The sequence below is a fragment of the Osmia bicornis genome, chromosome 14 (assembly GCF_907164935.1).
Source record: "Osmia bicornis bicornis chromosome 14, iOsmBic2.1, whole genome shotgun sequence".
In the NCBI taxonomy this organism is placed as follows: Eukaryota; Metazoa; Arthropoda; class Insecta; order Hymenoptera; family Megachilidae; genus Osmia; species Osmia bicornis.
Genome location: NC_060229.1, coordinates 3,149,979 through 3,177,777, shown reverse-complemented (window position 1 = coordinate 3,177,777; position 27,799 = coordinate 3,149,979). Strand labels below are relative to the sequence as shown.

Genomic DNA, 27,799 nt, shown 5'->3' with positions numbered 1-27,799 from the left:
ATGAAATGTGACTGTAAATAGCGTGGAAGAATTAAAAAGTTTTTAAATATATTTCAGTCTCCTCGGCAAAATTCGAATTATCATTTTTATTCATCAAACAGTCATTGCGCACTATTTGCAGAACATTTTATGACCCGTGAAATTCAGTAGAAATATCGAACGCACAATTAATTAACACGTCGACCCATTATAGTATAAATTACCGACCTTTTCAGTGCCCATTGAAATCATGTATTCCCATTTCGTATAAAGTTATTTTCGCTGTTTCAAATATTTATTATAAAGCGTCAAAATTTCTAACTCTGAATCGGAAAGCCGTCTATTATCAAAGTTTCAAGCGCTTGTCAAAAATGCAAACGTACGAGGTAGGTAGAATATATTCTGCGGTATCAGTATTAATAAACCAAATGGAAAACACAAAGTTTCGCCGATTAGATTAATGTTCAGCAGGAACTAGCTCGGAATACTTGCGGTTTCCGGAAAGTATCTCTTATTCCCGTACGCTTGGAAAACGTCGAAGGAGCTTTCCAGCAATGGAATTGATATTTCGTGCGGTGTACTAATTGAATACAGGGGAAGGAAACTACCCCTCCGGCGTTTCGCTTAAGTGGCGGTTGTCGAGGTATCTCGGAATGGCACAACACGAGAACCCACGGTGCTTATACACCAGGCTTACAAATAAATACCTAAAGAGCCTGCTGTCGATTTCAACACACCATTTGCACACGAGTGTCCGTTTAACCCCCGGCGTGTGCGTCCGTAATCTGGCGCAATCTAATCCTCCAATTTCTCGTCCCAGAGAAACGGAACAAAAATACGATTCCTGTAACGAGATTCGTTCCGAGGAATCGGTATCTTTTCAGAACTTTTCAGAAAATTTCAAATTACGCGATTCGTATTTGTCGGACACGCTGAAATGAAACGGTAATTCGATTTCTCTTCAGACACGGCAATTCCTGCGGACGTTTCGCAGAAATTGAAACGAAACTATGTATAATTATACGCATCCTGAGACTCGTAATTACAGCGTTTGATGCACGTTCGTTATAAACTCAGAATATAATATTCTAATTTCAGGCGAGTCGGCTGTTTGCAACGTCCGATTTTGTTCCCAGGACCGCTTTGAACCTTAAATATTCCCTTACGATCGAACGAATAAAAGTTTCGCCGACTAAGTAATTGAACTTGGCCAGCCATGCGATAGGCTTCCGTGACTGAACGAACCTTCGTGTTAGTTGAATTATCAGAATTACCAGCTGATCGATCATTAAAATTCTCCGGGCATTAGATGATTGCCAATTCTCGTCTGGGTGTTAGATTCGTGATCCATAAACAGAATGCCATTCTCGAGCATTTCTATTCATGCCCATTCGACACCGTCGTTACAGAATGTCCGGAGAGGAACTTGTTGAATTTCTGATGAAAATCCCGGTATCCTAAGCGATATCGCGTTCTATATTTTCCGTCGAAAGGGTACTCTCGGTTGCCTCGAAAGCGTTCGCGAATGAATAGTGCCGCTCGAGTGGTGTACGCGAGCAAAGCACTGCGAAAGGGGGAAAGTGAAGAGCGTTTGAAGCGAAAATAAAAGTAGAGCGTATCGTTGGAGAGGGTCGCGTTTAAATCTCACGCGTGTGACACTGCGTCGACTTGATTCCTCCTATTTCCCGTCTTCGCCTTTGCTTCTTGCTTCGACCAGGGAGAACGTAGCCGGAGGATCGATCGTCCGAACGGATCAAAGGCCGGAAACCTTCGTGGGAGAAACCTTAGTGCACACAGAGGGGTTATAATAAGCCGTCTCGAGCGAAAACGCGAACGCTCTCGAGGCCGGTATAGTCGTAACTCGAGCCATCGACAGAACTGACTACACCACTGAAACTGAACACTGCTACCGTCGAAGGCGCCTCGAGTTTACGTCCATTTATCGACGGACTGAATATGAGCCGAGCTTCGAATAACTACACTGTTCGAGTACCAGTGGATTGTGTTCTTATTGTGGCAAGAATACTGGACGAAGATCAAGGAAAAGGAAACGGTGCGAGGAAAAAGAAAGGGAGCATGGAAACTTGCGAACTATTATTTCCTTCTTTCGACATCGTTTCAATTAGCGGCCGGAGATTTACGATTTTGCATCCACGAACACCAACCTCGAGTGCTGGCAATTCACTGAGCGAGGAATTGAATTCCACGCGGGCCGACAATGGCACCGTAATCGACAGTACTCGTGTCGTATTTTTCTCTCATCTCCGCGCCACTCGCGGCAGAAAAATTAGGGGTAATTTCGACAGAGGGTCGCTATGACGGAAGAGGTCCTTTCTACTTCCTCTCTGCTCTCTCGTCCAATCAATCCCCATCGCGTTTATTTATTTATTAAACGTCTGTACCTTTCAAAGAAAAAGACACACGAAGGTGATCCATTTATTAAATTAAATTATGCCCATAACTGGATTCCTATTGCTGAGTAAACAGGGCCAATTTCTCTCGATAAATGTTTCTTTCCGCGTTTGCAAGGTATATACTTTCTTATACAGAAAGTCTGAAAGAATCGATCTACGTAAAAAAAAAAAAAAAAAATTGATTTATAAAAAAAGTGCATGTGCATCGAGTAAGTGCAATGCTACACTTGACTTGAGATATCTCTCAAAGTACTCTGTTTTCAATATTTTACCCACTCGTATTTCCGGACCATTTTATAATGTGACTCTGGGGAACGTTTGCTTTCGACTTGGAAACTTGTGTGATCGTAGTATTGTTATCGCGGAGGGATTTAAGGATTTATCAAAGAAACATTCTGAAATTCCTTTTATAAAAAGCTGAAACATTCCTTTATCTTTAATTAAACGAGGAAATGTACTCTTTCATTTCGTTTTAAAATAAAACGTGGACAAAGCGAAGCGGGAGTGGTAAACAAGAATGTTTTTTAAAACAGAAACCTCTGATGAATGAGAAAACGATAGAGTTACAGCGTTAGGAAATTGTGCTGCTTCTCGATCGCTTCGAACGAGTATAACATTTCTTCCATTAATCAGTGCCTTCTGCCTGAGCTAGGAATACTTTTCACGCGCTTCAGTTAACGATCGAGTGAACAGGACCTCAATTTCCGACGTCGAAGCTCGAGGAAGCAGCGCCGGGTCGGAACAAGATCCTCTAACGCGAAGGACGAAATTATTAAAGGCACCTTGGCCCGTTCCATTTGTAATAATCTCGGCTGTCAGTCGAGAAAGGAAGTATCGACTTTTCAATCGCGACCGATGGGAATACTTTTTCCAACCCTTTCGAACGAATCTGGACCGAAGATCCGACACGTTGAAAATTTCTTTTCCACCTGGAAAAATTTTTGAAAGCATCTTCGAAATGGAACAAAATCTCCAAGCAATATCGTTCAAGAAAAAAATAGAATACAATTTTTTTCCCCGACTGACTGTCAGTTGACCCGTGCATCGACAGTGTCTGAAGAAGTTTCCGTACAATGGCAAGAAAAATGAAAAGAGAAAGAATGAAGAGTAGAGGGGAGAGAAAAAGAGTTTACGAGCATTCACGATGGGAAATCGATACGATATTTCATCCGTTTCGCCGTCAACGGTCTCGAAGGTGCGAGCAGCCAAGTTGCACAGGCTGCACCCCATCCACAAGCTTCATCCCCGTCCCCTCTGGCAGCCTCGAAAATCCTTTAAACGTTCATCCCTTTAAGGAGTAGCACGTCGTCGAGCCGATAAGCCGACGTTCGATGCGACCCCGCCGTCACCTTTCGATCGCTCGATTGCCCTACAGTGTGAAGTCATCCGTGTGCTGGAACGCCGTGAAAGATAGGCGAAACTTACTACCGGCCATTTGCATTTCACCAGCAGTAAATTTCCCACGATCTATAATGCGAATTAGTATCGCCCTTTGAACGAAAAAAAATTTCCAACCAGATATCCTTTTTCCAGGACGGAGTTCATTAAAGGCGATTGTCTCGTTGACACCCAGGCGACGGCGAATTAATTAATAAACCACGGCATTCAAGCGGAACACAAAGTGGCGATTAAGTCTGATTAAACGGCAGATTGCGCGGACAATGAATGCATTACGACGGCTAGGCATGCGATACGCTGTTGATACCAGCGCCTGATAACTAAGAATAATTAATTGAAACAAAATTCATGACGAATTCGTTCTGAGAGTATACTAAAGAAACGAGCAGTTCATGACGAACGAGAAGTTGATCAATCGAACCTCGCCTTCCTGTTAATTAACGGTAACAGGTACCTCGATGCTGTTGATTTGTTGAATCGACGAATTCAATTTGATCCTTGACACCGGTTGCTCCGTTTTGTAATCTCGACTCAACGACTCGTCAACGGAGTCAACGAACAAGAAGCTGATGAATTTGCATTGTTAATTGAGACCAAGACGAAAGGCATTCCGACAAACCTGATTGCAATTAAAGAATAATACCATGACTTAAAATACAATAACGAACTGTGAATGTCGGGAATTTCTTTGTGCTCCTAGTTACGCAATAATGTTAATTAAAAATATTTACTTCTCCCCTGAAAATTATTCGCATCCCGCAGTTCGACGAATAAAATTTTCCAAGCACGCTTCAAGTTCGAATGGTTCCAAAATGGTGGCGCAACCCTAAATAACCCCCGAACCGGACACTTGGTCGAGGAACTTTGTAACAACAAGAGCTACCGTTTAGCCAAGACTACCATAGCAGAACTTGCACGTCCGCGATCAGATAGTTCCCACCACATCCCTCGGCCCTTTTCAAGCGAACCCTTTAGTGTTCCAGTTACTCGTCGACCGATTATTAAGCGTTTCCATGGCGTCGAATCGATTGGATCGACGTAAGTGGCAGCGTTCTCGCCAGCCTCGAGATTTCGATCGAGAACAGACTCGAGTATCCCGGTTCATGATTTTCAACCGAACACAAATTGCAACCACAAATCGTTCGAGAAACAGAAACGAGAGAATCTTGAATGTGTCGATCGGACAGAGCCTGCCATTGTTCCAACGAATTCATGATATCGATCGGAAGCGAAGTAATTACCGTGCAAGGTGAGCGAGAGTTAATTCCGGGGTGGCGAGCTCTTTCTCTATCCATTTCCACGTCGCGTCGTCCGCCTCGTCATTTTCTCTATCTTCGATCAGGTCCACCCCTGTGTTCTTTTTTTTCTTTTTTTTTCTATGCTTCCTCGACCGATCCTCACCTTTCTGGCGGACAAATTGGATTCGATAATTGCGAATCACGATGACAGAGACGACAGTCACGTCGACGATCGGCTGGCCCCAGCTGGCTACCGGGAAAATATCTACGTCTTTCGATTTAGTTCGCGACGGTCTATCACTGTCGCGAGAATCGAGACATCGAGAAGAAATCGATATTGCTTTCATGTTCCCGTCTGATAGATTGCAAGCATTCGCAAGAACTGATAATTATGATTGCTCCTCGACGCGGTTGTAATTACGTTTTCTACTTTGAACTTTCTTCTTTATTGTGTCCGACTAGACGCGTATACTTTCTACTTGCTTCAAATAAGATTGACTTTCGCCCGTCAGTTTTTTCGCGAAGAGAAAATCGTAATAGCGATCGGACGTTACAAAACAAAGGGATCATCGAATTTCCCGGCTGCTCGTAATGCTGGAACATAGACGGTCGACTACGTAACACGGCCATCTATGGATATAGGTGGTAAACCGCGGATGTCCGGCGCGGATCAGCCGTGGTTAAAACTGTCCGCGTAAAAGGATCCATTTAAATCCACGAAGCTGGTTGAACACGCGCGGGAAATTTCTGCCACCGGTGCACACTGACAGGATAACCATTCATCCCCTCGTTAACGAACAATCAAAACCGCAGCGCGGTTGGATTTTTTCAATTAATGTCACCGGATTAAATGAATAAACGTCAGATGTTAATTATCCCCCATCGGAGTGAAATGAACCGGGAACGTCTGCGTTTCAAACGTAGCGACACGCGAAATAACGTGTTTCCTGCCCCTTACTAAGAGAAAAATAAAATATACCAACCGCTGTTGAAGAAAAACTAACAACGACGGTTGTTTGTCGGGTTCTCCATTCTGTCTCCGCAGGCAATTACTGCTTGCACAACGCTAATTTCTGCTGCATGCACGCGAAATTGTCGACTCATTACGGGCACGAGATCATTGTTGTCTTTATCGTGGTTCGTGTCCGCGCAGATGGCAGTTCGAAATAATCAAGCCCAAGCATTACTTCTAAATTGCTCGTGGAAACAATTTAACTTCTGCCAATTGGAATTTCTAAACACATGGTTTCAATAATTTCGAATAAACAGCTCTATAATAGATGATGTATCCGATTTTCCAATGCCGTATCTTTTCCCTTGATTGTTTGATTATATAAAATTCATGAAACTTTTCTCGGCGACATTACGTTAATGAATAACTGGTCAACAATCGAGGCGAACCAACGGGATTAATTACGAGTCCGGGATCTCAAGTTCCTCGTTTCCGACATCGAATCAAATTTCCAGCGAAAATACACGCCGAAATTATGAAGGTCCGCGGCTCAATTACCGAACCTGGACCGTCTGTCAACGTCCCGCTGTGTTTGTTCTCACCGTTCTCGTTCCGGCAACGTTATTTCAAGCCGAGCCGGTACCTCCGGGTAATAAGAGATACAATCGTAATATCCTGGACGCAGCGTTCCGTCTAAATTGTCCGACCAGCTTATCCCGAATATTTACAGCCCCATCCTGATTACAAGCCGGAGCGGTGTGTCGCGATAGTAACCGAAACGTGTGGAATATTTTCGTAGGTCCTCGCGAAACGTGGCCGGCGGCCCTGCTTCCCTAACAAATGATCGCCGACTGTCAAATATAACCAGAAAAAAAGAAAGAGAAACGGAGAAAAAAGAGCGCTTAACAGCCGGCCAGATAAAAATTGATGGCTCATGTCAGGGCTATTATTGTGCGACACGCGTAGAGACACATCATTAGAGGGGGTTTGAATGAGGATTTTCTAGCTGGACAGAGACAGAGGCGAGCGGAGTAGTATAGGTTAGCCCTGGGTCGGCCATATATTTGTGCGTATCGTGCCTCTAGTCGGGGAATTACGAGAAAGATTGATCGTACCTATTTGCCGAAACCAAATTACACTTCTGTTCAGCCGCTCTCTCTATCTTAGGAAGCCATTCCGTTACCGTGGCTAGTCTCCCATTTATTTATCACCGTCCCAATAAATAATTAGCCCCCTTAATAATGTCCAAGGTGCATCGATGTATCGATAGAATATTATTATTTATCCCCAGCGAGAATAAAAGGGATAACCGCGTGATGCATGGGGCCAAGGGTAGAACGAACAAGAGAATAGAAGAACGAGTAGATTGTTTTCTATGATGTACGGTTCGAAAGACTACCCCGGCAGACGTAATGAAAAGTTTTTTTTTCTTTCCTGCTGAAGGAAAGAAAGGAAAGAAGGGTAAATGAAACACTTACGCTGAACGGCACCAGCGAGTTCTTCACGGACGGGACCATCCATTGTTGAAACAGCGACATGACCACTTGGCAGCCGACCACGACCTCCACGATCCGTTTAATCAAAAATCTGCAAGAAGAAATAAAACGTTTCTTCGTGACGTCGTCACCAGGCTAGTTCGGTTGAATCAATGCCACGTGAAAAGGAAATTTTTTTAAATGGATCTGTTTTCGATTCAAACGAACCCTCTGAGTCTGACTTAAAGGGGCGATCTTGGAAACTGGGTGACTTTATGAATTTTAATTAATCGACTGCTGCAAACGTTGACTCGACTCTCTGTTATAATAAAAGATACGACTTCTGAGGGCACGTGACGTTTCTTTTCCATCGTGATTTTTCCTAGAAAGTCAGCAATCATGCCGATGGCAAGAAATGGCCAGACTCTCGATGCACTTCCGGCTATATGCATCGTCGAAACACATACGTTGACGGAGACGGAAGAAAGTGTTCGACGAAAATTTTCGAGATTCCGGATACGATCGGAAGTACGAGCCGGAAGCATGGAAAGGAATACATCACCTTACACCCGGAGTCCATCGAAACGTACCCTCTTCTATTTTCCCAACAATAGCCCACTTAAATCTAATTTCGCGAACACTCCGCTCGCCAACTTTGCCTTCTTCCCTCCGTTTTCCTTTCCAAAGGAAGTGTGTAGGATTGAAACCGAGCGAAAAAGAAGGCAAACTTTTCGTGAAGTGCTCGCGAACGGATACGAGCTGGTACGTATATAAACGTGCTCACCGACAGGATTAGAATTGAAAGGAACTTTAACGCGGAACACGAGTGTTTTCTAGTTGATCTAATTACGAACTCGGTTTCAGTCGTTTAGTTTGTTAACTGAAATTGATCGTTGCGACCATTACTCGATCTCCCAATAATTAAAACAGAGCCTTTTGCAAATTGTCGGAACGGTCTGAATTTCTATTGACCTTAACTACTTAAAAATAATGTATTCTAGATCTCTGAGAAGTAACGAATTAAGGCAAGATAAATTATCTTTAATTATATCAGTCGTTTATCATTTTTTTCATACTTGGTGTCAAGATTTTGCAGTCATTAATAATCTATATAATATTTCATGAACAAAGACAAGACACCTGTGTCGAAAATATTTTTCGAGAGAAATCTAAATGGTAAATATGAACTCTGCTTAATTTTCAATTTCTTGGCTACGTTTTAGTATTATTTTAAACAATTTTCTTAGGAGCTTCAATAAAAAGAAAAATACACGGTACTCGACAAATTTTAGGTCAAACGTTCTACAATGTACCTGCATTCTAAGAAGGAAATTTCAATTCACGATAAAAATTCTGAAATACAACTGAATGTTCCCCGTCGCAAAGCGTTCTAATATTAGTTTCAAGAAAAGTTTCGTCCAGTTTTATACGGACACGGGTAATGCATACCCGTGAAAAATAGATGACAATGTATCCTTGCAAGAGAGCTGAGATCACGTTGAGCCTGTCGCATGAAACAAGCAGATTAATCTTCCAGTCTCGTGTATACAAAAATCCTTCCTTCGTATATCCGTTGTTAAAACATTAATTTTCATTCGTTTCGTAAGTTGTACGACTTGGTAATTTTCATGTTTCACGGATCGAACAATCTAAATCTCAATTTTAATCTCTATTTTGCATACGTTTCGATACGCCGAATTGGAAAAACCAAAAAGGAGAAACCTCGACGTACTCTTATTAATGTTTACCTTTTGCGAATCCTTTGTGTCCTAGGGAAATTCAGTTCATAGCAGAGCGTAGGGGCCAGAATGTAGTAGTAGAGATCACCGAGATTCAGGTTGTCCGGATATTGCACCAAGGAGGTACCAGCACCGTCTACTTCGTGCTTCGAGTCGTCGACCTCTGCAACGTTCAAGCTGGAGGCTGCAACAACGAATTGTATCCGCGTTAGACGTGGAAAAAACAAATTACAGCGATGAATCACACGCGGCTGGCAAGCAACAGGAATTTCACCGGCCTCCCTCCCGCCTTACGCTCCAAGTTTCTCCAAAGGGTAGAAAACAAAAATCCAAAAGCGAAAGCTTGGACGGAGGAGTTTGATGAAAAGCTAGGGGTAGAAGTTGTACGGTCGAGCTCCCAGAATCATTTCGAGCCTCTCCAGGGAGCGGGAAGAATAGTTTAATCTTCCGCGAGGAACCGGCAAGTATTTAAACTTCGATCCCTCGAGCGATAGAAGTTTCGATTGTTACGCGACGATAACGATTATTATTTCTCGAATTGATCCTCGTTCAAGGCTCGTCTGAACGAGACAAAGGGAGACGTTCCCGTAGCAAGCAGCTGGAAAATCTCCACCGTTTCGACAAGCTTTTCGTTGGTTATTCGACCGAGACGAGAGCGATTCTCTCGTCTATGCGTCTAATCCGCTTGCTACGCGAATAGGTAACTGATAGAATCCCCTCATTTATCCAAATCCGACGGATAATCCAATCTGGAATTCAAATAAGCCCCGTTGCACCGGCTGTTACCCGACTACCATAGCTATGGAACAGCCGATCGGACCGATCCGCTTGGCTACGCGTCGCGACGCTGCACACTGCGCCGAAACGTCGATAAAAATGACCAGAAATTTACTTTTTAAATTACATCGAATAAACATATGGAATTTAAAAAAAAATATTGAATTCTGGCTACTGGGCGTCGGACGTCATCGAACGCTATTTGGAAGCGGCGGAAATCCGTCGTCCTGACGCGACGTCTGACGTCCGAGCGACGCCTGGCGACGTTCCACGCCTTCAGCCCCTGTAATAAGCGTCGAAGAATTCGTCCAAATTAAATTCCTGCTGCCTCTTTTTCGTTCGACCCGACGTTCCGTCTCCGTCTCGCAGCCCGGCTTCATTTATTCGCCCTCGTGTTTTTCCGGCTGTTTCCTCGCACTCAATACCGCTTCGAGCACGGAATTTCCTGTTCCGTCGCGATGCTCGAGTTAATACGTCGCCGCGCGAACGAGCCGCGAGATATCGCGAGGATTCCACCTCTGGTAATGGGAATCGGCGAGACGCGACTGGAATTTTTAATACGCCTATCTCGATCCCGTTGCGATTATGGAGGAGCCGAAACTTGTTGAGCGGAATTGGGTTCCGGCGAAGCAGCGATACCGGTTCAACAGGTGAAAAATCGCTGTTCTTCTGGAAAATTCAGACGCGCGGACGTGGGCGAGCAAAAATCGAAAGAAATTCATTGAATTGAGGGACGTTTAGAAATTGGTAGCGTTTCTGAAGTAATGAATCAGGAGGATTGGTTGAAAACACCTTCAGTTTATCGGGCAGATAAATTTCTAGAATTAGATCTCCATGTCGTTGGGAAATTGTGGCCAACTGGTATCGAGACAGCCGAGGTCTGTTAGGCTCGGTTCGCGCTGTTCCAGGAAATTTACGAGTCCGCCGGATTGCCTTGTCGAAGATTGCAGCCAATCCTATCGGTCGGAAGCTTCGTCTCTTGTACCGCTCAAGCTTAATTTGTGAGATTTCTCGTTCGCTTTGCTATCCACCCCCTTGCTGCACTTCCCTTCCTACTGTCTCACCGTCTCGCACACTTTCGACATATTACTTTTACATAAAAATAAATTTCACCGCGGCTCGTTATTTCTCAATTTTACACCAGACAATGATGAATCACTGCATCAACGATAGTGCTTCCCAGGTAACACTATTGATAATAATCAAGAAGACTCTGTTCTGGTTGTATTACACTCAGCAAGTTCATACGTCAAGACGGATACCTTCCATTCAGTCCTTCGTACAAGCCATATTTTCCCTTTAATATCAGGTTGCGATACGAATACACCTACAAAACAGGAACTGATGCCTGCGATTGCGTTTACACGGTGCAAAATCACAGTTCGCAGACAAATCGATATTCGACCGCGATGGTTTTATAAGAGTTCCAACGCGATATCGCGTGCGAGACATCGAATGTATTAATTTCCTCTGATATAAAATTACGCGGCGATGAAATTAAAAAGTAATAGAAGTTACTTCCGCGAAGGCGAAGTTTCTCAAAGCCGTTGCACCTTCTATGAAAACAAGCCTTCCTGGCGCGAACTCGTCGAGTTCCTTAGCTGTTGCAGTGGCTGCGAAGCTCGTGATACCAGAACATAAGAAGATTTCCGACGCGTGGGTGCTTTCGCGAACTTGCACCGTGAAAGGTTGGACGTCAACGGTGTAATAAATTAGAGGGAAACGCGTCGTACGGTGGCGTTAGACGACTCCCACTCGCACCTTCTATCCGGCAATGATGTATGACACGGCGTTTAACGTTGCGTAAGTATTTAAAACCGTAAATGATGGGAAGTCTGACAAGCGAGAGAGTTATTGTGCGAGACAAGCCGGGAAACTCCGTGATGAGAACACGAGTATTATGTGAAACGCTTAGAAGAAATCGTTACCGAGTGTACAATAGCTTCTGGGATGAATAAAACATGCCAGATGATAGTTGATTTGCAAATCAACTATCGGCGAACAATCGATAGCATTTTGATCAACTAATCACTTCTGAACGTTTAAAGAACATCAGTGGAATATTCCTGATCGAATAATGGATCGCTGTTCAGAATAGCAATTCAAATTTAGGACGTTTTAACACAGATACAAAAGGGGAATAAAATGAAGTCTTAATCTATTATTGAATATACATCTTTAGGAAATATTCCATTTCACGTCAAACTAATCACTTTTAAATATTTAAAGAACATCAGTGTAATATTCCTGATTGAATAATGGATCGCTGATCAGAATAGTAATTCAAATTTAGGAGGTTCTAACAGAGACCCAAAAGGGGAATAAAATGAAGTGTTAATCTATTATTCAATATTCATCTTTATGAAATATTCCATTTTAGTATAATATTGACACGCGTCATAAAATCTTGTGCAATGCAGAAAGTTGCATTTTCTATGCGACAAGGTTGCTTCCCAAACCTGCATTTATCAAACCTATAGTTTCGACACTTGAATTCTATTAAATTTCATAGTGTCTAAAACATTGTATAATGAGACCGGTCACGTGATACGCGAGCGAAAATAACGCCATACACGAACGTTAATCGCGAAACGGAACGGAATATTAATTTCAAGAAAGCGTCGACGAAAGCGGAAGTGTCACTCCGTTAAAATTGCCAAAATTGAAACCATCCATAAATTCATCCGCGGTCCATGCATTATTTAACACATCCTAGCTAACAGTTTCGAAAAATACCGACCGCTAAAAACCTTCTTCCTACACAACAGCCACGCGATGCAAGCGTCGAGGTTCAACAAAGAGACGAAACGAAAAGGGAAAAAAAGAAGAGAAAAATATGAAGCTTCCTCGGGGAACATCGAAACGTTCGCCAGGAGCTCATCGACTCGAATGGCAGTATGGCACGCGAAACCATAGTCGTGCAGCACGTCTGCCCAATGATTGGTCCGTTTCTGCCTCATTTTTGTCCGCTGTTCGTTCACCGACCGTTGTTCGCGTTTCAGAAAGACCTTTCGAAGAGCCTTCTACCTTAACAACAACTAAGACGTACATTAAAATAGATTGCTTTTTAAGAAGAACTCGTAGATCGATTATGTTTCTGGGTTTTCGGTGAATAACAATCGGAGTGATTCAGACTACAACTGGGACTTAAATTTTCGTCCTAATTATAATTAATTAGTCTCCAAATCCCCGTCAGTCCACTGGGTGACTTCGCTATAACTTCGTTCGATTGACAGAATGCTAAGGCCAAGTTTACATTAGTAAAGTAACTAATAGAGTATTCTAGCGTTGGTATACTGAACCGTAGGAAGAAGGCTTACCCCGTCACATTGTTATCCCACTCTATCCTCCCAACGATCAGCTCTAAGCCTAGATTATATTGATAGAGTACACCAACGCTAGTAAGAAAGATCCATTTACTAGACTCATGTAAACTAAGCCAAATAGCGTCGATAACCGTCCCGAAACCTGGCTGAACTTATACGCATCGTCGCGCCATGAACCTGGCTACTCGACGACGGCTACGAAGCATCCCTAAGCCTACGGGCTTATTGAGAATAACGCGAAAGAGACGGGCATCGAACCCGACTTACCCCGGCAGGATCGATGCTCGCTGCTTCGACACGAAAGGACAAAAAGCTTCCGCGAAAAGAGGCGCACCGTGGCACAGAAGTCAACGTCGCCATTATAGGACGCAATAATACGGCATACGTCGATGTACAGCTAGCGAATAGAGGGTGGAGGAGGTAAATTACACGGCGAACGGTATAGAGAGAGAATTATGCGCGTGTTCGTAGCTCTAGCGAGGTATACGACCGTGAACGATCGTCTATCGCACCTCTTCGAATCGATCGGTCGCATCGATCCCGCGTGTAACGCGTTCTCCTCGTCTGCGACAGGCTGTCTCATCGATTTTCGATAATCACGTTAGCCCGCGGCACTTTTTATACTTTGCCCGGCGTTATCGTACGATCGCGAAGCAACCTGGCTGACGTTGGAGGTCCGGTCGTGCGGGGAATTAACAGTCGTCTGTTTATTTCTCGGACGAGCGATCTTTCCGTCACGGTGTCTCGCGACGAGGAAACCGCGAATTACGTATTCAAAGATGGAAAGCAGCCTGGTCTCGTTTCGGCGAACCGGAACAGAGGCAACTGTAACGTTTTAACGACTACATTATCCCGCCTCGCGATACTTAACGTTCGACCATTCCTCAACATCTGTTCCACCGGCTTCCGGGAAAGGTATCAGCTCCGCGATGCACCATTCACACGCATCCGCCATTATGTCTTCCTCCCACATTATCTTGGCATTGATTAACGAGCCTCAACCGTGAACAAGAAGTCAGGAAACGAGGAAACCTCGGCCACGACGAAATGGACTTGAATCGAATTTGCAAACAGGAACAATTTGTACCCTCGCTTTAGGAGCGTGTCAATCGATATTTAAAATTTCAGATTTTTTAGAAAAAAAAAAAAATTGATGTTTAAAGGAGAAGTCGAAAGAAAATCTGAACGTTACGAAACTAAAGATTAGTTGCTACAAGAATTTACGAGGTCGTTTCGAAGCTGTTCTAAGAAACAGGAAGCATTGTATAACAGATTTTCATTGCACGAAACAGAGCCATAACACGTCAAAATGATACATGAAGTCTTTACAATTCCACATTTCTCTGTCCCTCTCTTTCGAACTGGAGGCGCACAAGAGGGAGGGAAGGGTTAATATTCCATGCGGTGAGTTTATTGGGGAAAGGTCGCTCGTATAATTTGACTTTGCCAGCTCTGAATAATCGATATACCAGCAGGCTGCACTCAATACCCGGAAACAGACGCGAGGCTGATCGAGAGTTTAAATTGGGTGGAAATTATTCGCCTCTTCCACTGTGGCTACGTGTTCACGAAGCCTGGGATGTGCACACGCGTCCTGGCAAACCACGACAATGTGTGTGCACCTTCAAAACCGAACAAATACCTCTGACACCCGAAACTGGATTACCAGAATGAAAAAAAAAAGGAAAATTCTTCTTTGTTGTTCCATTATCCAAACACATTGGGATCAACGTACAGCACCGAATAATCAGTTCTTTGATTCAACATCAAAGGACTTACGAGTTTCCATTATTAAATTCGTGCACGCTAATTCGATTTCTACATTACGTGTTACGCGTGAGAATCCGACCATGGATCCCCCCCGATTGTAAATATGATAACAGAAAACTGTTCGTAGGATCCTTTGCTTTTCCGTCGCGACGGGTTCCTTTAATTAATTTTGTTCGCAATTTTGTCGGCGTCCCGGGTTGCAAAACACGCGACACCGAAACGGCAAGATAAAAGAGGAAAAAATATATCGTAACGAACTCGTGACACGAACAAAAATATACGCAGCTGACGGTTTTTTTTCTGCCGAATTCGCGTGAAATTAAAGGGCATACCGTGGAAACGCGAAACGATGTAAAGGGAATGCGTGATACTTGTTACCGAAAGTGGCCAGGCGTGCGTAACGCGTGGTGGAAACAACGTTTTAACGCGAGTTCGTGGCGATGAATTGACGCGCTCGATAGAAATAAACGCCCTGCCGAGGGAGTGTTGTTACCAGGGATGAATTCAAGTGTGCACCTACTGCAGAGGGCCTTGAATTTTCGGGTCAAGGTCAATTTTATAAAGAATAACTTTATGGAACTTGATTTGAAACGTGATTATCACTCCAGGACAAAGCGATACGTAGCCATGGGTTCGCGGACCTATGTATTCGGAAATTTAGCAAACGAAGATGCGAGGCAACAGAGAGACACAATGGGAAACGCGATGTCTGACGGTGTTACGCGAACATTGTCTACTTACCTTGTAGATTGTTGTACGACAGGGATTGCCGTCGTATTCTGCCCTGGCTCACTGTCTTTCTTCGACTGCTCAGCCGACACCACATGTTCACTTGCACGTACGACCATAGCTTCAGGAACAGGATGGCGTACAGCATGCACACGTACATGGCACCGACTGCAACAACGAACAGAATTAATTATACGTATAACATTGCACACCATCGTGGCAGCTTGTCGTCGAGCATAACGTTTCTACCACCGTTCCTACCTCCCACTTCGTCAACCTATAGGACCGAAGTTCAGGTACCTTGATGAAAGTGTGTTTAAAATTAACACGAGGAAGCGAGGAAGGTAAATTAACGCGATTCCGAGGATTCTTTCTTTCGCGTTTCCCTAAAATTTCATTACATCTTGACAAGGGGTAATATTTATTTCACAAGAATATCGTTGAACAAATTCGCGGAAAGATACGGGTATTCGTTATCCCTGTTCTTTCTTGCGGATTAATGAAAAAGAAAGGAAACGTAGAGCGGGATGTGAGAGGCAAGAAAAGAGGAGATAAAAATGATGGTGGACAGGATGGCGCGGAACGTGCAAGTACGTTTTAATCATCGCAATTCTACACGGCACCCGAGAACGTGACAGCAGATACATCTGTGCGAATAAAGCATACGTTGTTACACGCCGGACGTACGTGTCCGAATGTGGCAATTAAAGGGGTTTATAAAACACGGTATTACGCATTCACGGCCGACCGTTTCATCCGCGTTGAATTTATCTTTTTCGCGGCTTTGTTCATGGCACCGCTGGGAACACGTTTGTAATGATTAAAGGTTCACAAACGCTTCTTGCAATTTCCCCGACGCGTTAACCGGTTGAAACCATCGGGACCCGAACGAATTTCTTTTTCCCGCCACGTTCATCGAGCGTAGCGCTCGGTTCTGTTTAATTATGGCCAACGGTATTTGCATCGCGATCCTAAGAATGTCAATTATTATTATGCAATGCCAGTAACGGCTGCTGCCAGCTAATGGCGTTGGACCATGGACGACGAACGGAGCCAGCCAGGCTTGGGATAATCCTCATATTTCCTCGATATTTTCATCGATCCTCGCTGCCTCCTTCGCCAACCAGATTGATCGTATCTTAATTAAATCCTGTTTGCTAGCACCAGTTATTTTAGCTCATTGAGATTCTTTAAGAAGCCTGACTTTGAATTTTAAAAAATAAATAAAACTAGTATATTAATTCAACAATTAAAAATTTATTTTCCCTTGTTTTGCTAGCAAGCTTGTTCACCCACGCAAACACCCCTCGTTTACCAACGTAATTTGCATGCAAATAAAAACCCTAATTCGAATAAATATTTATTAAACAGCTTGCTTGTGGTGATCGTTCCCGGGAAAGTTCGACGACAAACAGGGAACAATTCTGTCGAACGTGCGCCTCGGCGAAGAAACACGGGAAAATTAAAGTTCGATTTCTTTTCCCGACACACTTTGTATTTCCAGGTAATATGGAGGAGTACGTGGATTTTCCATCGCCTTCAGGGCTCCGCGGAAGCGAGCTTCCGACGTAACCGTGAGAACGTTCTTTGCCAGGGAAAAGTGGATACTAAATATTCTCTGACTGCTCCCTTTTGTCCCCGTCGCACTTTTCCTCATCCTTCGCGCAAGAAATATTTTCTTTGGCACGCCCACCTGGAAAGCCAGAGGCGAGGTGCTAATTAGAGGGATTCTCGGATTCCCGTGGAAACCACGCGTTTAAATACTCGGCCTTGCGCGAGTAGCCCCCCCGTCTTCCTTTGACGAGGAAACGACTCTTGCGAGATTTGTTAATGACATCGAACGAGTTCCACCCTGAGAGACGTTAAGGAAGCGAAGAAGTCTTCGATTTCTCTCCTTCTTTTCACTCTAATCTCTTCGCGATCTCCGCGACGAGAAGGCGACAGCTAAATCTGGTCTGATATTTATCCTACGGGATTTTAATAACTCCATTCGTTTGCCTTCATTAAAAAGCCATCAGAACTATAGACATTAATTTCCTGGCAACGATAAAACATCTTGAAGATCAACGACGAATCGAACCAGGAATTAATATTTACGCTTTGCGATTATCTGAAATGATCAATCGCTCGTTAATGCAAATAGGAAGGGAGTTCTGAAAGAACAAACGTCTTTCCTGATTGCGTGGTCGCTATCTGGAGTTGAAGGAAGTACATTTCTGTTTCTGTTTATCATTTATGATTTCAGATAATTTTGAGGAGAGCCACACGAAGCCGGGCTCCACTGTAGATTTTCACCTTTATTTCTTCTATCTCCTTCAGCAGCACATACCAGTTCGCGCTAGCAAGCCCAGGGCGTTAATGAACGTATATACCAGCTGTGTACCTGTACCGAAGCGAGATAATTGCCAAATGCCGTGACGCGTGTACCACGCGTTCCCTATAGTTTGGCACCGCGCACGCTGAAACGAATCTATCTTGCCGAGAGGGTGGGCTGCGACGCCTCCGTCACCCTGTGCAAACGTGTGTCCGCGTGTCACCCGCACGATTTTACAACGATCCGGCGAGAAACACGAATCGACAGCGAGATAAACTTGGAAACAGACAGAATGAAATGTACACGGAAGGAGAATTCTGTCGGCAAATAAGATTGATTGCTGTTTCAAAAATGACTTCCATTTGAAATTTTTCACCTGATATCTTAATAATATCTACGATATTAATTTCCTGTCAATTATACGAAATGAGATGAACAAACGTACGAATTAATATCATAATATTCTATTTCCCCTCGTCATTCATCATGGCGTTCGTGATTCGCTCACTGCTACATTTTTCTACGCCCAAGCTTAATTGTTTCCTAGCTGAAAACTCACAGATCGATCGGAATCACTGTTCTTGCTCGCGAGCTTGTTGCAGCTTTTTCGTGCCTCGCCGCAATATACGAGGCAAGGAGCGCAATTAAGTCGTGACAATTTGTCCGGGTGCAAGGCGTGCTCATGCCACGACAGATTTATATACCGGCGAGATTTTTCATCGACGCAGAATTACGTCGAGAGAGTTGGAATTTTCGAGCGACAGTATTACACGGCGGAAGCCGGATAATCCGAATCGGTAGATGACGGCAAAGGAGATCTTTTTTTTTTATTATTTTTCCCAAACCCACGCGAACCATTGACAGCCGAACAATGGACAGTTATAAAGCTTCAGCATCGAAGACAGGTGGATGGTAACTATTTATATGCAAACACGCTCTTTCACTGGCTCGAATCCGTATCAATGATTTTATTACCCACACTCGATTCACCTGTCCCGGAGGGAGGAACAGAGACAGACGTATATAAGCCCGCGAAGATATATCGTTTCGACGGCAAACAATTTTCCGAAATTTTTGAAGACACCGTCATATTTCATCGTCGACAATGGGTTGGGCTCGAAAAAGGGATGAAATGAACGAAAAATAAAAAAAAAAAAAATAGAGGGAGAAAGATTCGCGTTAACGTACAGAATTATTCCACTGATTTCGCTGCTACGAACACTGCGTTCACGATGAACCAAACCAACCACCGGCATTGTGCAGCGAGCGTACAACAATGGCGGAAGTTCCAGCAGCGAAAATAGTTTCTCCATTTTCTTCGGCCGCTCGTCGAGCTGAGGAATTGCCAGTTTTCACCTCGGACCCCATTGTCGCCTGGTACACTTCCAGATCCGCAACCCCCGATCTCCGTCATCCCATTTCCCGCGATTTTCAACCCCCTCATCTCACCACCGCTCATCCAAGAACCGTGGCACGCCGATTCTACCACCATCTTCCTTCCTCCTATCTTCCTTTCCTCATTCTCCCTTTTCTTTCGATCGTACTGATATCAGAAAAAGCAGACTGATGCATTTTGATCAGGATCCATTTCCACGTGCCGCCTCGAACGGAAGAGACTCGAGACTCTTTTCACCCTTGGCCAGGAAACGTGTCATCGAGAACGTCCCCTCTTTCAGATACTCTTATACCCTGCTACGACTTAGTTTCTTCATCTTTTATAGGATTTCTCCTGCGACCCCGTGAACAGTGTTTCTTTCGATGGAATAAGCACCGCGAAAGCTCCTTCGTGAGTGCTGCGACACCAATTTTCCTTCTTTCGTATTATATTCTTCAGCTGCTGAAATCTGGGTAGTTTGTACTTTGTGTCTTTTCTACTTTGTCAATTTTTTATATCTGTTACAGAATTTCTTGAACGAAGAGCTCTAATATCGCGCTGCTGTTTCGCTGCAGTAGTAGAGGTCAACGATCAGTCAGACCTGTCGCGTATAAAATTACACAGTTACAAACGCGAGTTCGTAGCAAATTAAAAGTTGAACCAAATTGCTTTGACGAATATTTTATAATTGTTTTGTTCGCCCTGTAATACGAACAGGCCCGAATTTACGAGATATATCTTTTTCACCATGAATTTTGCAAACTCATGCATATTAAATTGATCCATCGTACTACATCGGGCAGGCAATTAATTAAAATACAAATTTCAAGCTCAATTTCGTATCCTAAATATTTAGCGGTATAAAACGTGTGCTTCGAATTCGATGGAATGCCTCCGACGAGAAATAAATTTCGTTGTTCGAAAAGATCGATCAAGGCTAACGTGTAACCCTCCATTAATCGTTTCATCGAAAGCATTAGAAGTAACGTCGAATTCGTGGAACAATGTCGCACGTACACGTTTACCATCTTGTTTCAGCTCGCGTGCATCCTGCATTTGGCGTGACAACGAGCCGCGCGTACTCGGCACACCTGAGCGACGGGTGTATATAAATCGAGCATGCCGAATGGAGAAGAAACAAAGAAAAATACAAAGGAAAAAAGGAAAGAGGAAAAGGGAGAACGTGGAACAGAATCGAAAAAGAACACCGTGATCCGATCGTACGGATCTTCCATGCGATTGTGATCGAAAACAATAAAATAAAAAGAATATTTTATATAAATATTATGGAAAAAATATGGCATGACTTTAGTAATTGGTATGTTCCATTTAATTTAAGGAAACAAGGCTTTGAGAGTTAATTGCAAAGAATTTAAAATGTTCCTCTTCTCATCAATTTCTTAGCGTATCCATCCGTTCATTCAGGAGTTTATTCTTTCATAGCGTTCTATTACCGGGAAACGTTTATTCGAGCGTGCGTACTGAATCGAATAAACCCTCGAAATTACGATTTCATAAAAATCCGTAATACTTGGAATAAAAATGTCAAAGGCGTTTCACGGATGAAAGACGCGCGACATTGCGCCAACGTGAATACACGAACAGCGAGAGAACGGGGTGGAATTGTTTCCTTTTATTTTCGTCGGAACAAAGGACAACAAGCGGAAACATTCTTTTTTCTTTTTCTTCTTCCTATTTTCAGCTGCGTGTCACCGTTGCTCTGTCCATTAAATCTTTCCGCGGTCATCAAAGCTCGTTGAATTTTTGTAGACCGAAATTGTTCGAAATTCTAATTAATTAACATAGTTCGATTCGATTCCGTGCGAATTTAACGTGGCGATAGTTCTACGAGTAAAACCATTTGCCGGATTTAGTTGTTTGTAATAAAGTATCGTGTCGAAAGTTTCTGTTAATCGGTTGTGGAGCGATTGTTCCACGAAATAATGCTACATTTCGAGTAATTATAGGGCGACGTGTGCGAGCCGCGTCAATTTCATCGTTCGAATATACCTCGATGAAAACAGTTATATTAATTCTACGATATCAACGAGCGAATCACCGATATCGAGTTTCCTCCGACGAAATCATCGTCACTGGCTAACTCGCGATACGCTTTCGATATTCATCTCAAAATATCGTTTCAACCACGTCACCGTTCAGCTGCACCAACTTATTATTAAATCATAAGGGCAGTTAAACTCTTCTAATCAGTTTTGCTTCGGGTGCTTTCGGAAGAATGTTTCACCAATACAAACAGAAAAGGTGCATGAATATGGAAGAATTATGATAGGGGATAAGATTTCAAGATGCTGGCAGTTTTCCAAAACCTCTAGTATCTTCGATACGCTCCGTAGACGCAAAATCTTCTCATTATTTTTGTACAGTGCAGTTAGGTTTACATTACTGTAAATCATAGCGAAGTAAAATTACGAAAGGTAGTTGTAGATCAACAGAATGTTTCTAAATCATCCCGTTTCCAATAACATCTCTATCAAATTTAAAATCGAAATACTTTTTACAACGTAACTATCATTTGCTTTCACCTTCTACTGTTTCAAAGATACACCTGATCTCCAGTTATAAGGAACACGCCATAGCAACTCTAAAGCGCCTCCATTTCACTGATTTATGGCGGAACAATCAATATAACACCGATCAAATCGAACGATCGAAAACTCTTCTCTTTTATCTCCAATAATCTCCAACAACGAAGCCAATAAGAGCTCGTCTCGAGACGAGGGAAGCTGGGATCGCGTAAAAACCATTCGCTCTTTATTTTTCAAGAATGCTCCGGGATGACCAATAAATTCACCGCACGGCTTTGCCCCGCGTAACCGGAAGTCGTGGCTTTTATACAGGACGTATATACATTTCGGGATCGATCGGTCGTAATTCACCCGACACGCGTAATTCCCTATTTACGTCCTGACGATTCGTTTGCTCGTTCCTTCGACTTTCACGGGCTTAAACCCCGTACCACGATTCCCTCCACCCGGGACATTTCTGATCCTGGCACGGTATCCAGTTGGCTCGGGCTTGTAATCACCTCGCGAAGTTACCGTGCGTGAAGCCAGATCTTGGCAGGCTGCGTGCATTCGTTTCACGCGCGACTATGCAGATTGCTGGACTGTTTCTATGTGGCTTTCGAGAAGATGAAACAGGGCTCTTTCGTCTCGAGAAAGTCAATAGATGAACAGAAATCGCGGTTCCAACACTTTGATACTTGTACATTTTGCGGAATCCGTTCCTCTTTCTATTCAACAAAGAATTATCGATACCGATATTTATTAAATTCCTTTGACTGTAGCAACGGAAGCGCTAAATTCAGCGCGTTTGCTTTGATACGACACGATACTCCTTTCAACCGGGTTTCCTTCCTTCGCCGGCAATCATTTCTTCGCTTAAATGGGTCGAAAAGTTTTCTTTCAGATTCTCGCATCTGATGCTTGTTCTTAGTCCATCCCCTTCTCCTCGCTCGGTTAAGGAAGACGCTGCAATCGACGCGGTATTCTCTGAAACGTTCACTCGAGCGAATTCGAATTAAATTTCAAGTATCCTTTTCTGCAACTCGTCCCATACCTCGCCGCCCGTTTCTCGAACTAACCGAAGAATCCGGCGAGTTCCCTGAAGCTGGATCCTCGAATCTTCCTCGAGGGTATCGATTTTGTCTTAAATTTCATGCCGCGACTTTGCGAACCAGCTAAAGATCTTAGCGTGTCGTTGCAGGGAAGCCAACTTTCCAAGCGCCAAAAGGGTACAAACCGAGCTTCTCCGCGGAGTTTGCTTCGAACGGTACACAATTTTTTCAAATGAATCGGATTAAATCGCCTCGAGAAACGATGATGAGATCCTTAACGCGACGGTTGCTTCAACTTTGATTTTATACATTTGTATTTGACTACTCCCGCGCGAAGGGATGTTCTCGGATAGCCGAATCCTTTTGGAAATTCAAGATACTATTCGTCTCAAAGGCAAAGCCAACGCGAACCTAATCGCTCACTCGAAACTGCATCCACCCCGAGAATGACCGATTTAAACGATACAGTCTAACGATGCTGACAGAACGCAAGGCCGCAAACAACTGGCAGCTAAAGCGTACACGAAACGGAACATCAAAGTTGAACGAAAATCGTCGCCGGACGAGGAGCATCCCGACGACGTTAATATTTCAGTAGAGAAGGCTCGTTTAACCTCTGCCGTTACAAAGCGACCCTCCGCGCGTATCGCCGTTACATCTTCCCGGTTAAATTCTCGTCGCCTCGCGTCCAACAAAGCCTAGCATCCGGTATCAAGTCAACCACTTCCGACACGTAAACTCGCGACGTCCCTTCCTCTCGCAAGGACTACAGCTGAAGCGCGATGACTTCGTTCGTATTACTCGCGAGGGAAGCAATTTACCGTCGTAATTTCGCTAGCGGATTATCCGATGTAAACCGGCAGACTGGCCTCCTTTGTGCATTCGACTGCCACGAGCTAGTTAGCCTAACGGCGGCTGGCTAGGCTCCAGTCCGTTCCCAGCACCCTCTCCAACCTCTCCTTTGCCGACGGCTCGTTTATGCATAGTATTCTCGCGCCCGAGGATCGCCATTACGGTGCACGGAAGCGGATCCGGCACGCACACGCGTCCCTTTCGTCGCCCGATGCTCGACCATCCGCGTCTTTTTCGCTTGGCTCGCTCGCGTTTCACGCTACGTCGAGCCTCCCGCTCGTTTCGAGTCGACGAAATTGGCTGCGTACTCCTCTTACAACCCCCGACAACGGGGCGAGGGTTGAATTCATCGTTGCTCGATTTTTTTTTTTCCCCGGTCGACGATCTTTCTTCGCGTCGGTGCTTTTCTTTCCTCGGCCACTTCGTATTCCCGGTGTTCTTTGGAATTACAAATTATGCAACGCCCGCGAGCCCTTCGACTAGCCGGCACGCGGGATGAGTTCCACGGGAATTACAAATCACGCGTCCAGAAACCACCGGGCTCGGCTGCCTCTCTGTCTACACGTACCGTGGAAAAGGAGCGAGCCACTGTTGGTTTAGGCGGCAACGAGTAGGGTAGGTTGGAACAAAGGAGTACCGGATCAGATTTAGGAGCTGGTCGGAGCAGTGGAACGGTCGTGCTGCAGGCTTAGAGCATCGTGAAACGTAAGAGGCAATCAGCCTGTGTGTTTGTACGAAAGGAAGACGAGGATTCGTCTGTAAATAACGAGCGAAAGAGCGCGAGACTTTGCATAATTTTCGAAAGAAACGTCGGCTTTCTTCCCTGTGAATTTATAACGGATAGGTTATTCGACGAGATTGTAAGTTTCGATTATCGTTAATGATCCACGATGGGAAACTGTAATACTCCGACGGCTATTTACGACTTTTGAATCATGAATGTTCTTCCGCTCGAGGTGGTACCAGCTAGCTACAGCTTTGGCTACGCTCAAACATAACAGGCTTACATCGAGCTTTAGCAGGGAACGGAAATTACGTTCGAACGTACCGGATATGTGGCCCAGGTGGGCGCCTTACCGTGAATTTTGAATAACAAATCGCGGGCCAACGACTAATTCGCAAACCTATTCGGCCTTCTCTCCCGCTCACCTCAGAGGAGAGAAGAGGCGGCAGCCGGAATAACTACTTCGTTATCGTGTGGTAATCCAGTAGGATCTAGTTGAGCAAACGGGAACATCGTAAATGGAGAAGCGTTTAGGTCGCGCCATTTTCCATGGAATCTGTGTCACAGATACAGTTACCGACGCTGCCATGATGGAGTAAAACAGTTCCGGCTAGCAGGAGCTCGTTCAACCTCAAAGATTGTAGGACTCATTTAAACTTCATCGCGTTATCCGACCCGAGAAACTTCATCCCGTCAAGGCTTTTTAATTTTCATTCAGAGACTAACTAGACTTTCAAACACAAAACTAGACTCGGACTGCAATCTATGCGTAGGATGTGAAATTTTAATTGATTCTTGTTAAAATTTCACATTCAGGACCTCTGATTTATCGCACCTTTTGACACTGGTGAGTGTCCCGTGACTTATGAACGAAAGTGTACATCATTCGCGATAGTGGAGGAAGACATAACAGCTATCTTATTCTATAGAAGACTATAGTAGCACCCTGACTGCGATCTAGAGTAGCGAACGTCGTCGTCTTTTATTCGAGGCACGATCTTGAAATACGTCGCGTGACCGTTTCCTTTCTCCGTCGCCTTTAGGCCCCGTTAACGCAAACGTGTCTCCCGCTAACACGTACGACAGGCTGGAAGGCGAGGACGATGAAATTTTCCAGGCAGACGAGCGACGATATGGCGCGAGGTCGGTTGATTCGAAAAAGAGGCTGCTTCCGGTTCAGCTCTTTGTTCCCCTTCAACGTTATTACATTTCCATCCTACCCGACGGTGTACGCGCGAGTACGTGTTGGGGATTTTACGGGCCGAGGGTGTCGCGACGCTCGTTACAACTTTATGTTGGGCTGACGGCGTATCGAAACGGGATGCGTGCAGAGTGCACACTTCGGGACGAATTTATGGGTCGAGGGCGAAATTGAAAGAGTGCGGGCGTAGGAGAGTTATTAGAATGCAAGCGTACACGCGCAGCTCCGGCGAACTTATTCACCGGTGACAGCGTAAAACCTAGCTGCACAAGAATTTGCAACAACAACGCTTGGAATTGTGCAAATCCGAGTGGCTTGATGATTCGCACGCTCCGCGATTATTGTGTTACAGTGACGGAACAGAGACGGAAAATTTTCGGAAAAAACATTCTCTGCATTGTGGAACGAAAACACGAATGTCAGTCAAACGATAGTATTTTTAAAACCTGTGGAAACTGTTATTCAGAAAAATATTTGCATCCCTTCAATGAATGATTTTAAAAGTCAACAATATTTGCGTTCAGTTCACACGAATATAAATCATAGAACAATAAATTTAAAAGGAGAGAAACATTAAATAAAAGGGTTACACTTTTAACGCAACAATTGAACCAATATACGTATTGGTTGATACACACGGTGTGCCTGGTCTTTCAATAATTTGCCGCAATTAAATCGCGTACCCAATGGCCAACTAAAAACTCGCACACACGATAATGCGATTATAGAAGCACGCGTTTCAGCGTAGTCGGCCTGCGAGCGTTCAAACATCGTTCGACAAATATACACCTCGTTCAGCCTAATTAATCCCGATAAAACTGCGATTTATTTCGCAGCACCGATGCACTTTCAGTCCTTCCCTTTTTCGCTCGATTCTACATCGTTCTTCCATTTGACGATTTTTCCCTGTTCGCGTTCGGTTCGACAAGAAAGTGCCGAAATTGTCAGTCGTCCGTCACGGTTCGTGCACGCGTCCAATCACGGTGCGAAGACGAGAATGCTTGTTCCGCGACAATATGATACCGAGTACCACTTAACAGCGCGAGTAAACACTCGACGCCTTTTATTGCATTTGCGGGCGCCAGCTATGCGAGCGTGGAAATGGTGGACGGTAGGAGAAACGAAGAGCGAACACAGGAAGGGGGTGGATAGAACGAGGGATGAAACGGGCGTAGGTCGATAGCTGGATGTCACGTTGCTACCGGGTGTCGTGTTCCCGAACACGTTAAAAAGGGGGAGCACAATGTACGCGGGACAGGGATAACCGGAATGGAATTCGACGGTGGACCGTTCGTCAATACTTTTGGTACAGGCTTCGTAATTACGAGGGTTGACGGCCCTGTTTCGACTGTTCTCGCTGAAATCCTACGGCTTTCAGCCGGCATCTCCTGCTTTACGTCGCCGTCATTGAAACCGACTGCAACGAGCGCGAGAATTAAATCGTCGATCGAACGCGAGCTGTGCTTTTTCGAAAAAAAAAACCACCCTTCCCTTCGTCGCGCTGGAAAAGCGACCGCCCCGAGCGGATCCGTCGTAAAAAGCGGTAATTATCGAAGGAAACAAACGATCGGAGAATCCGTTCGAATGAGACCGATGGCATTCGGAATTTGACAAGATCATTGAAAAAACTGGAATTCAAAGAAATCTATGTTCTTTTACTGCTGATAGGACGGATCTATAATTTTCTGTCGCTCAGAGCCATCGAATCGCTGCCAGTTACTTTCCGGGGCTATAAGAAAAATCACTCGTCGCTTTATGCAATTTAAACGGAGCCGCGACAAATGGAAGGCAGCCGTTTCATTAAATTTACACCGGCCTGCAAAGGCAGCCCTTCTTTCCGCGTGACAGCGTTAAGTGGCGAGCATTGACGTCTTTAATTCCGTCCCGGGTAAAGGGAGAGCTCGAATAAAACTGCTCGTCGATAATTGCGAGGCACGGGGCTGTTGCTTTGCCTCGTTC

The 27,799-nt window shown here is 44.4% G+C and overlaps 1 protein-coding gene across 3 annotated transcripts in view; it reads right to left on the bottom strand.

Annotated features, from left to right (window-relative positions):
- The window catches only part of LOC114876455 (diacylglycerol O-acyltransferase 1), a 76,355-nt gene that overhangs the window by 11,010 nt on the left and 37,546 nt on the right, over positions 1-27,799 (bottom strand). For all 3 annotated transcript variants that reach the window (XM_029187955.2, XM_029187953.2, XM_029187954.2), the window contains 3 exons: positions 15,810-15,965; positions 9,205-9,379; positions 7,460-7,568 (listed from right to left, as the gene is read on the bottom strand). In XM_029187955.2, coding sequence (XP_029043788.1) covers positions 7,460-7,568; positions 9,205-9,379; positions 15,810-15,965 — 440 coding nt within the window. The remainder of the gene's footprint in view (positions 1-7,459; positions 7,569-9,204; positions 9,380-15,809; positions 15,966-27,799) is intronic.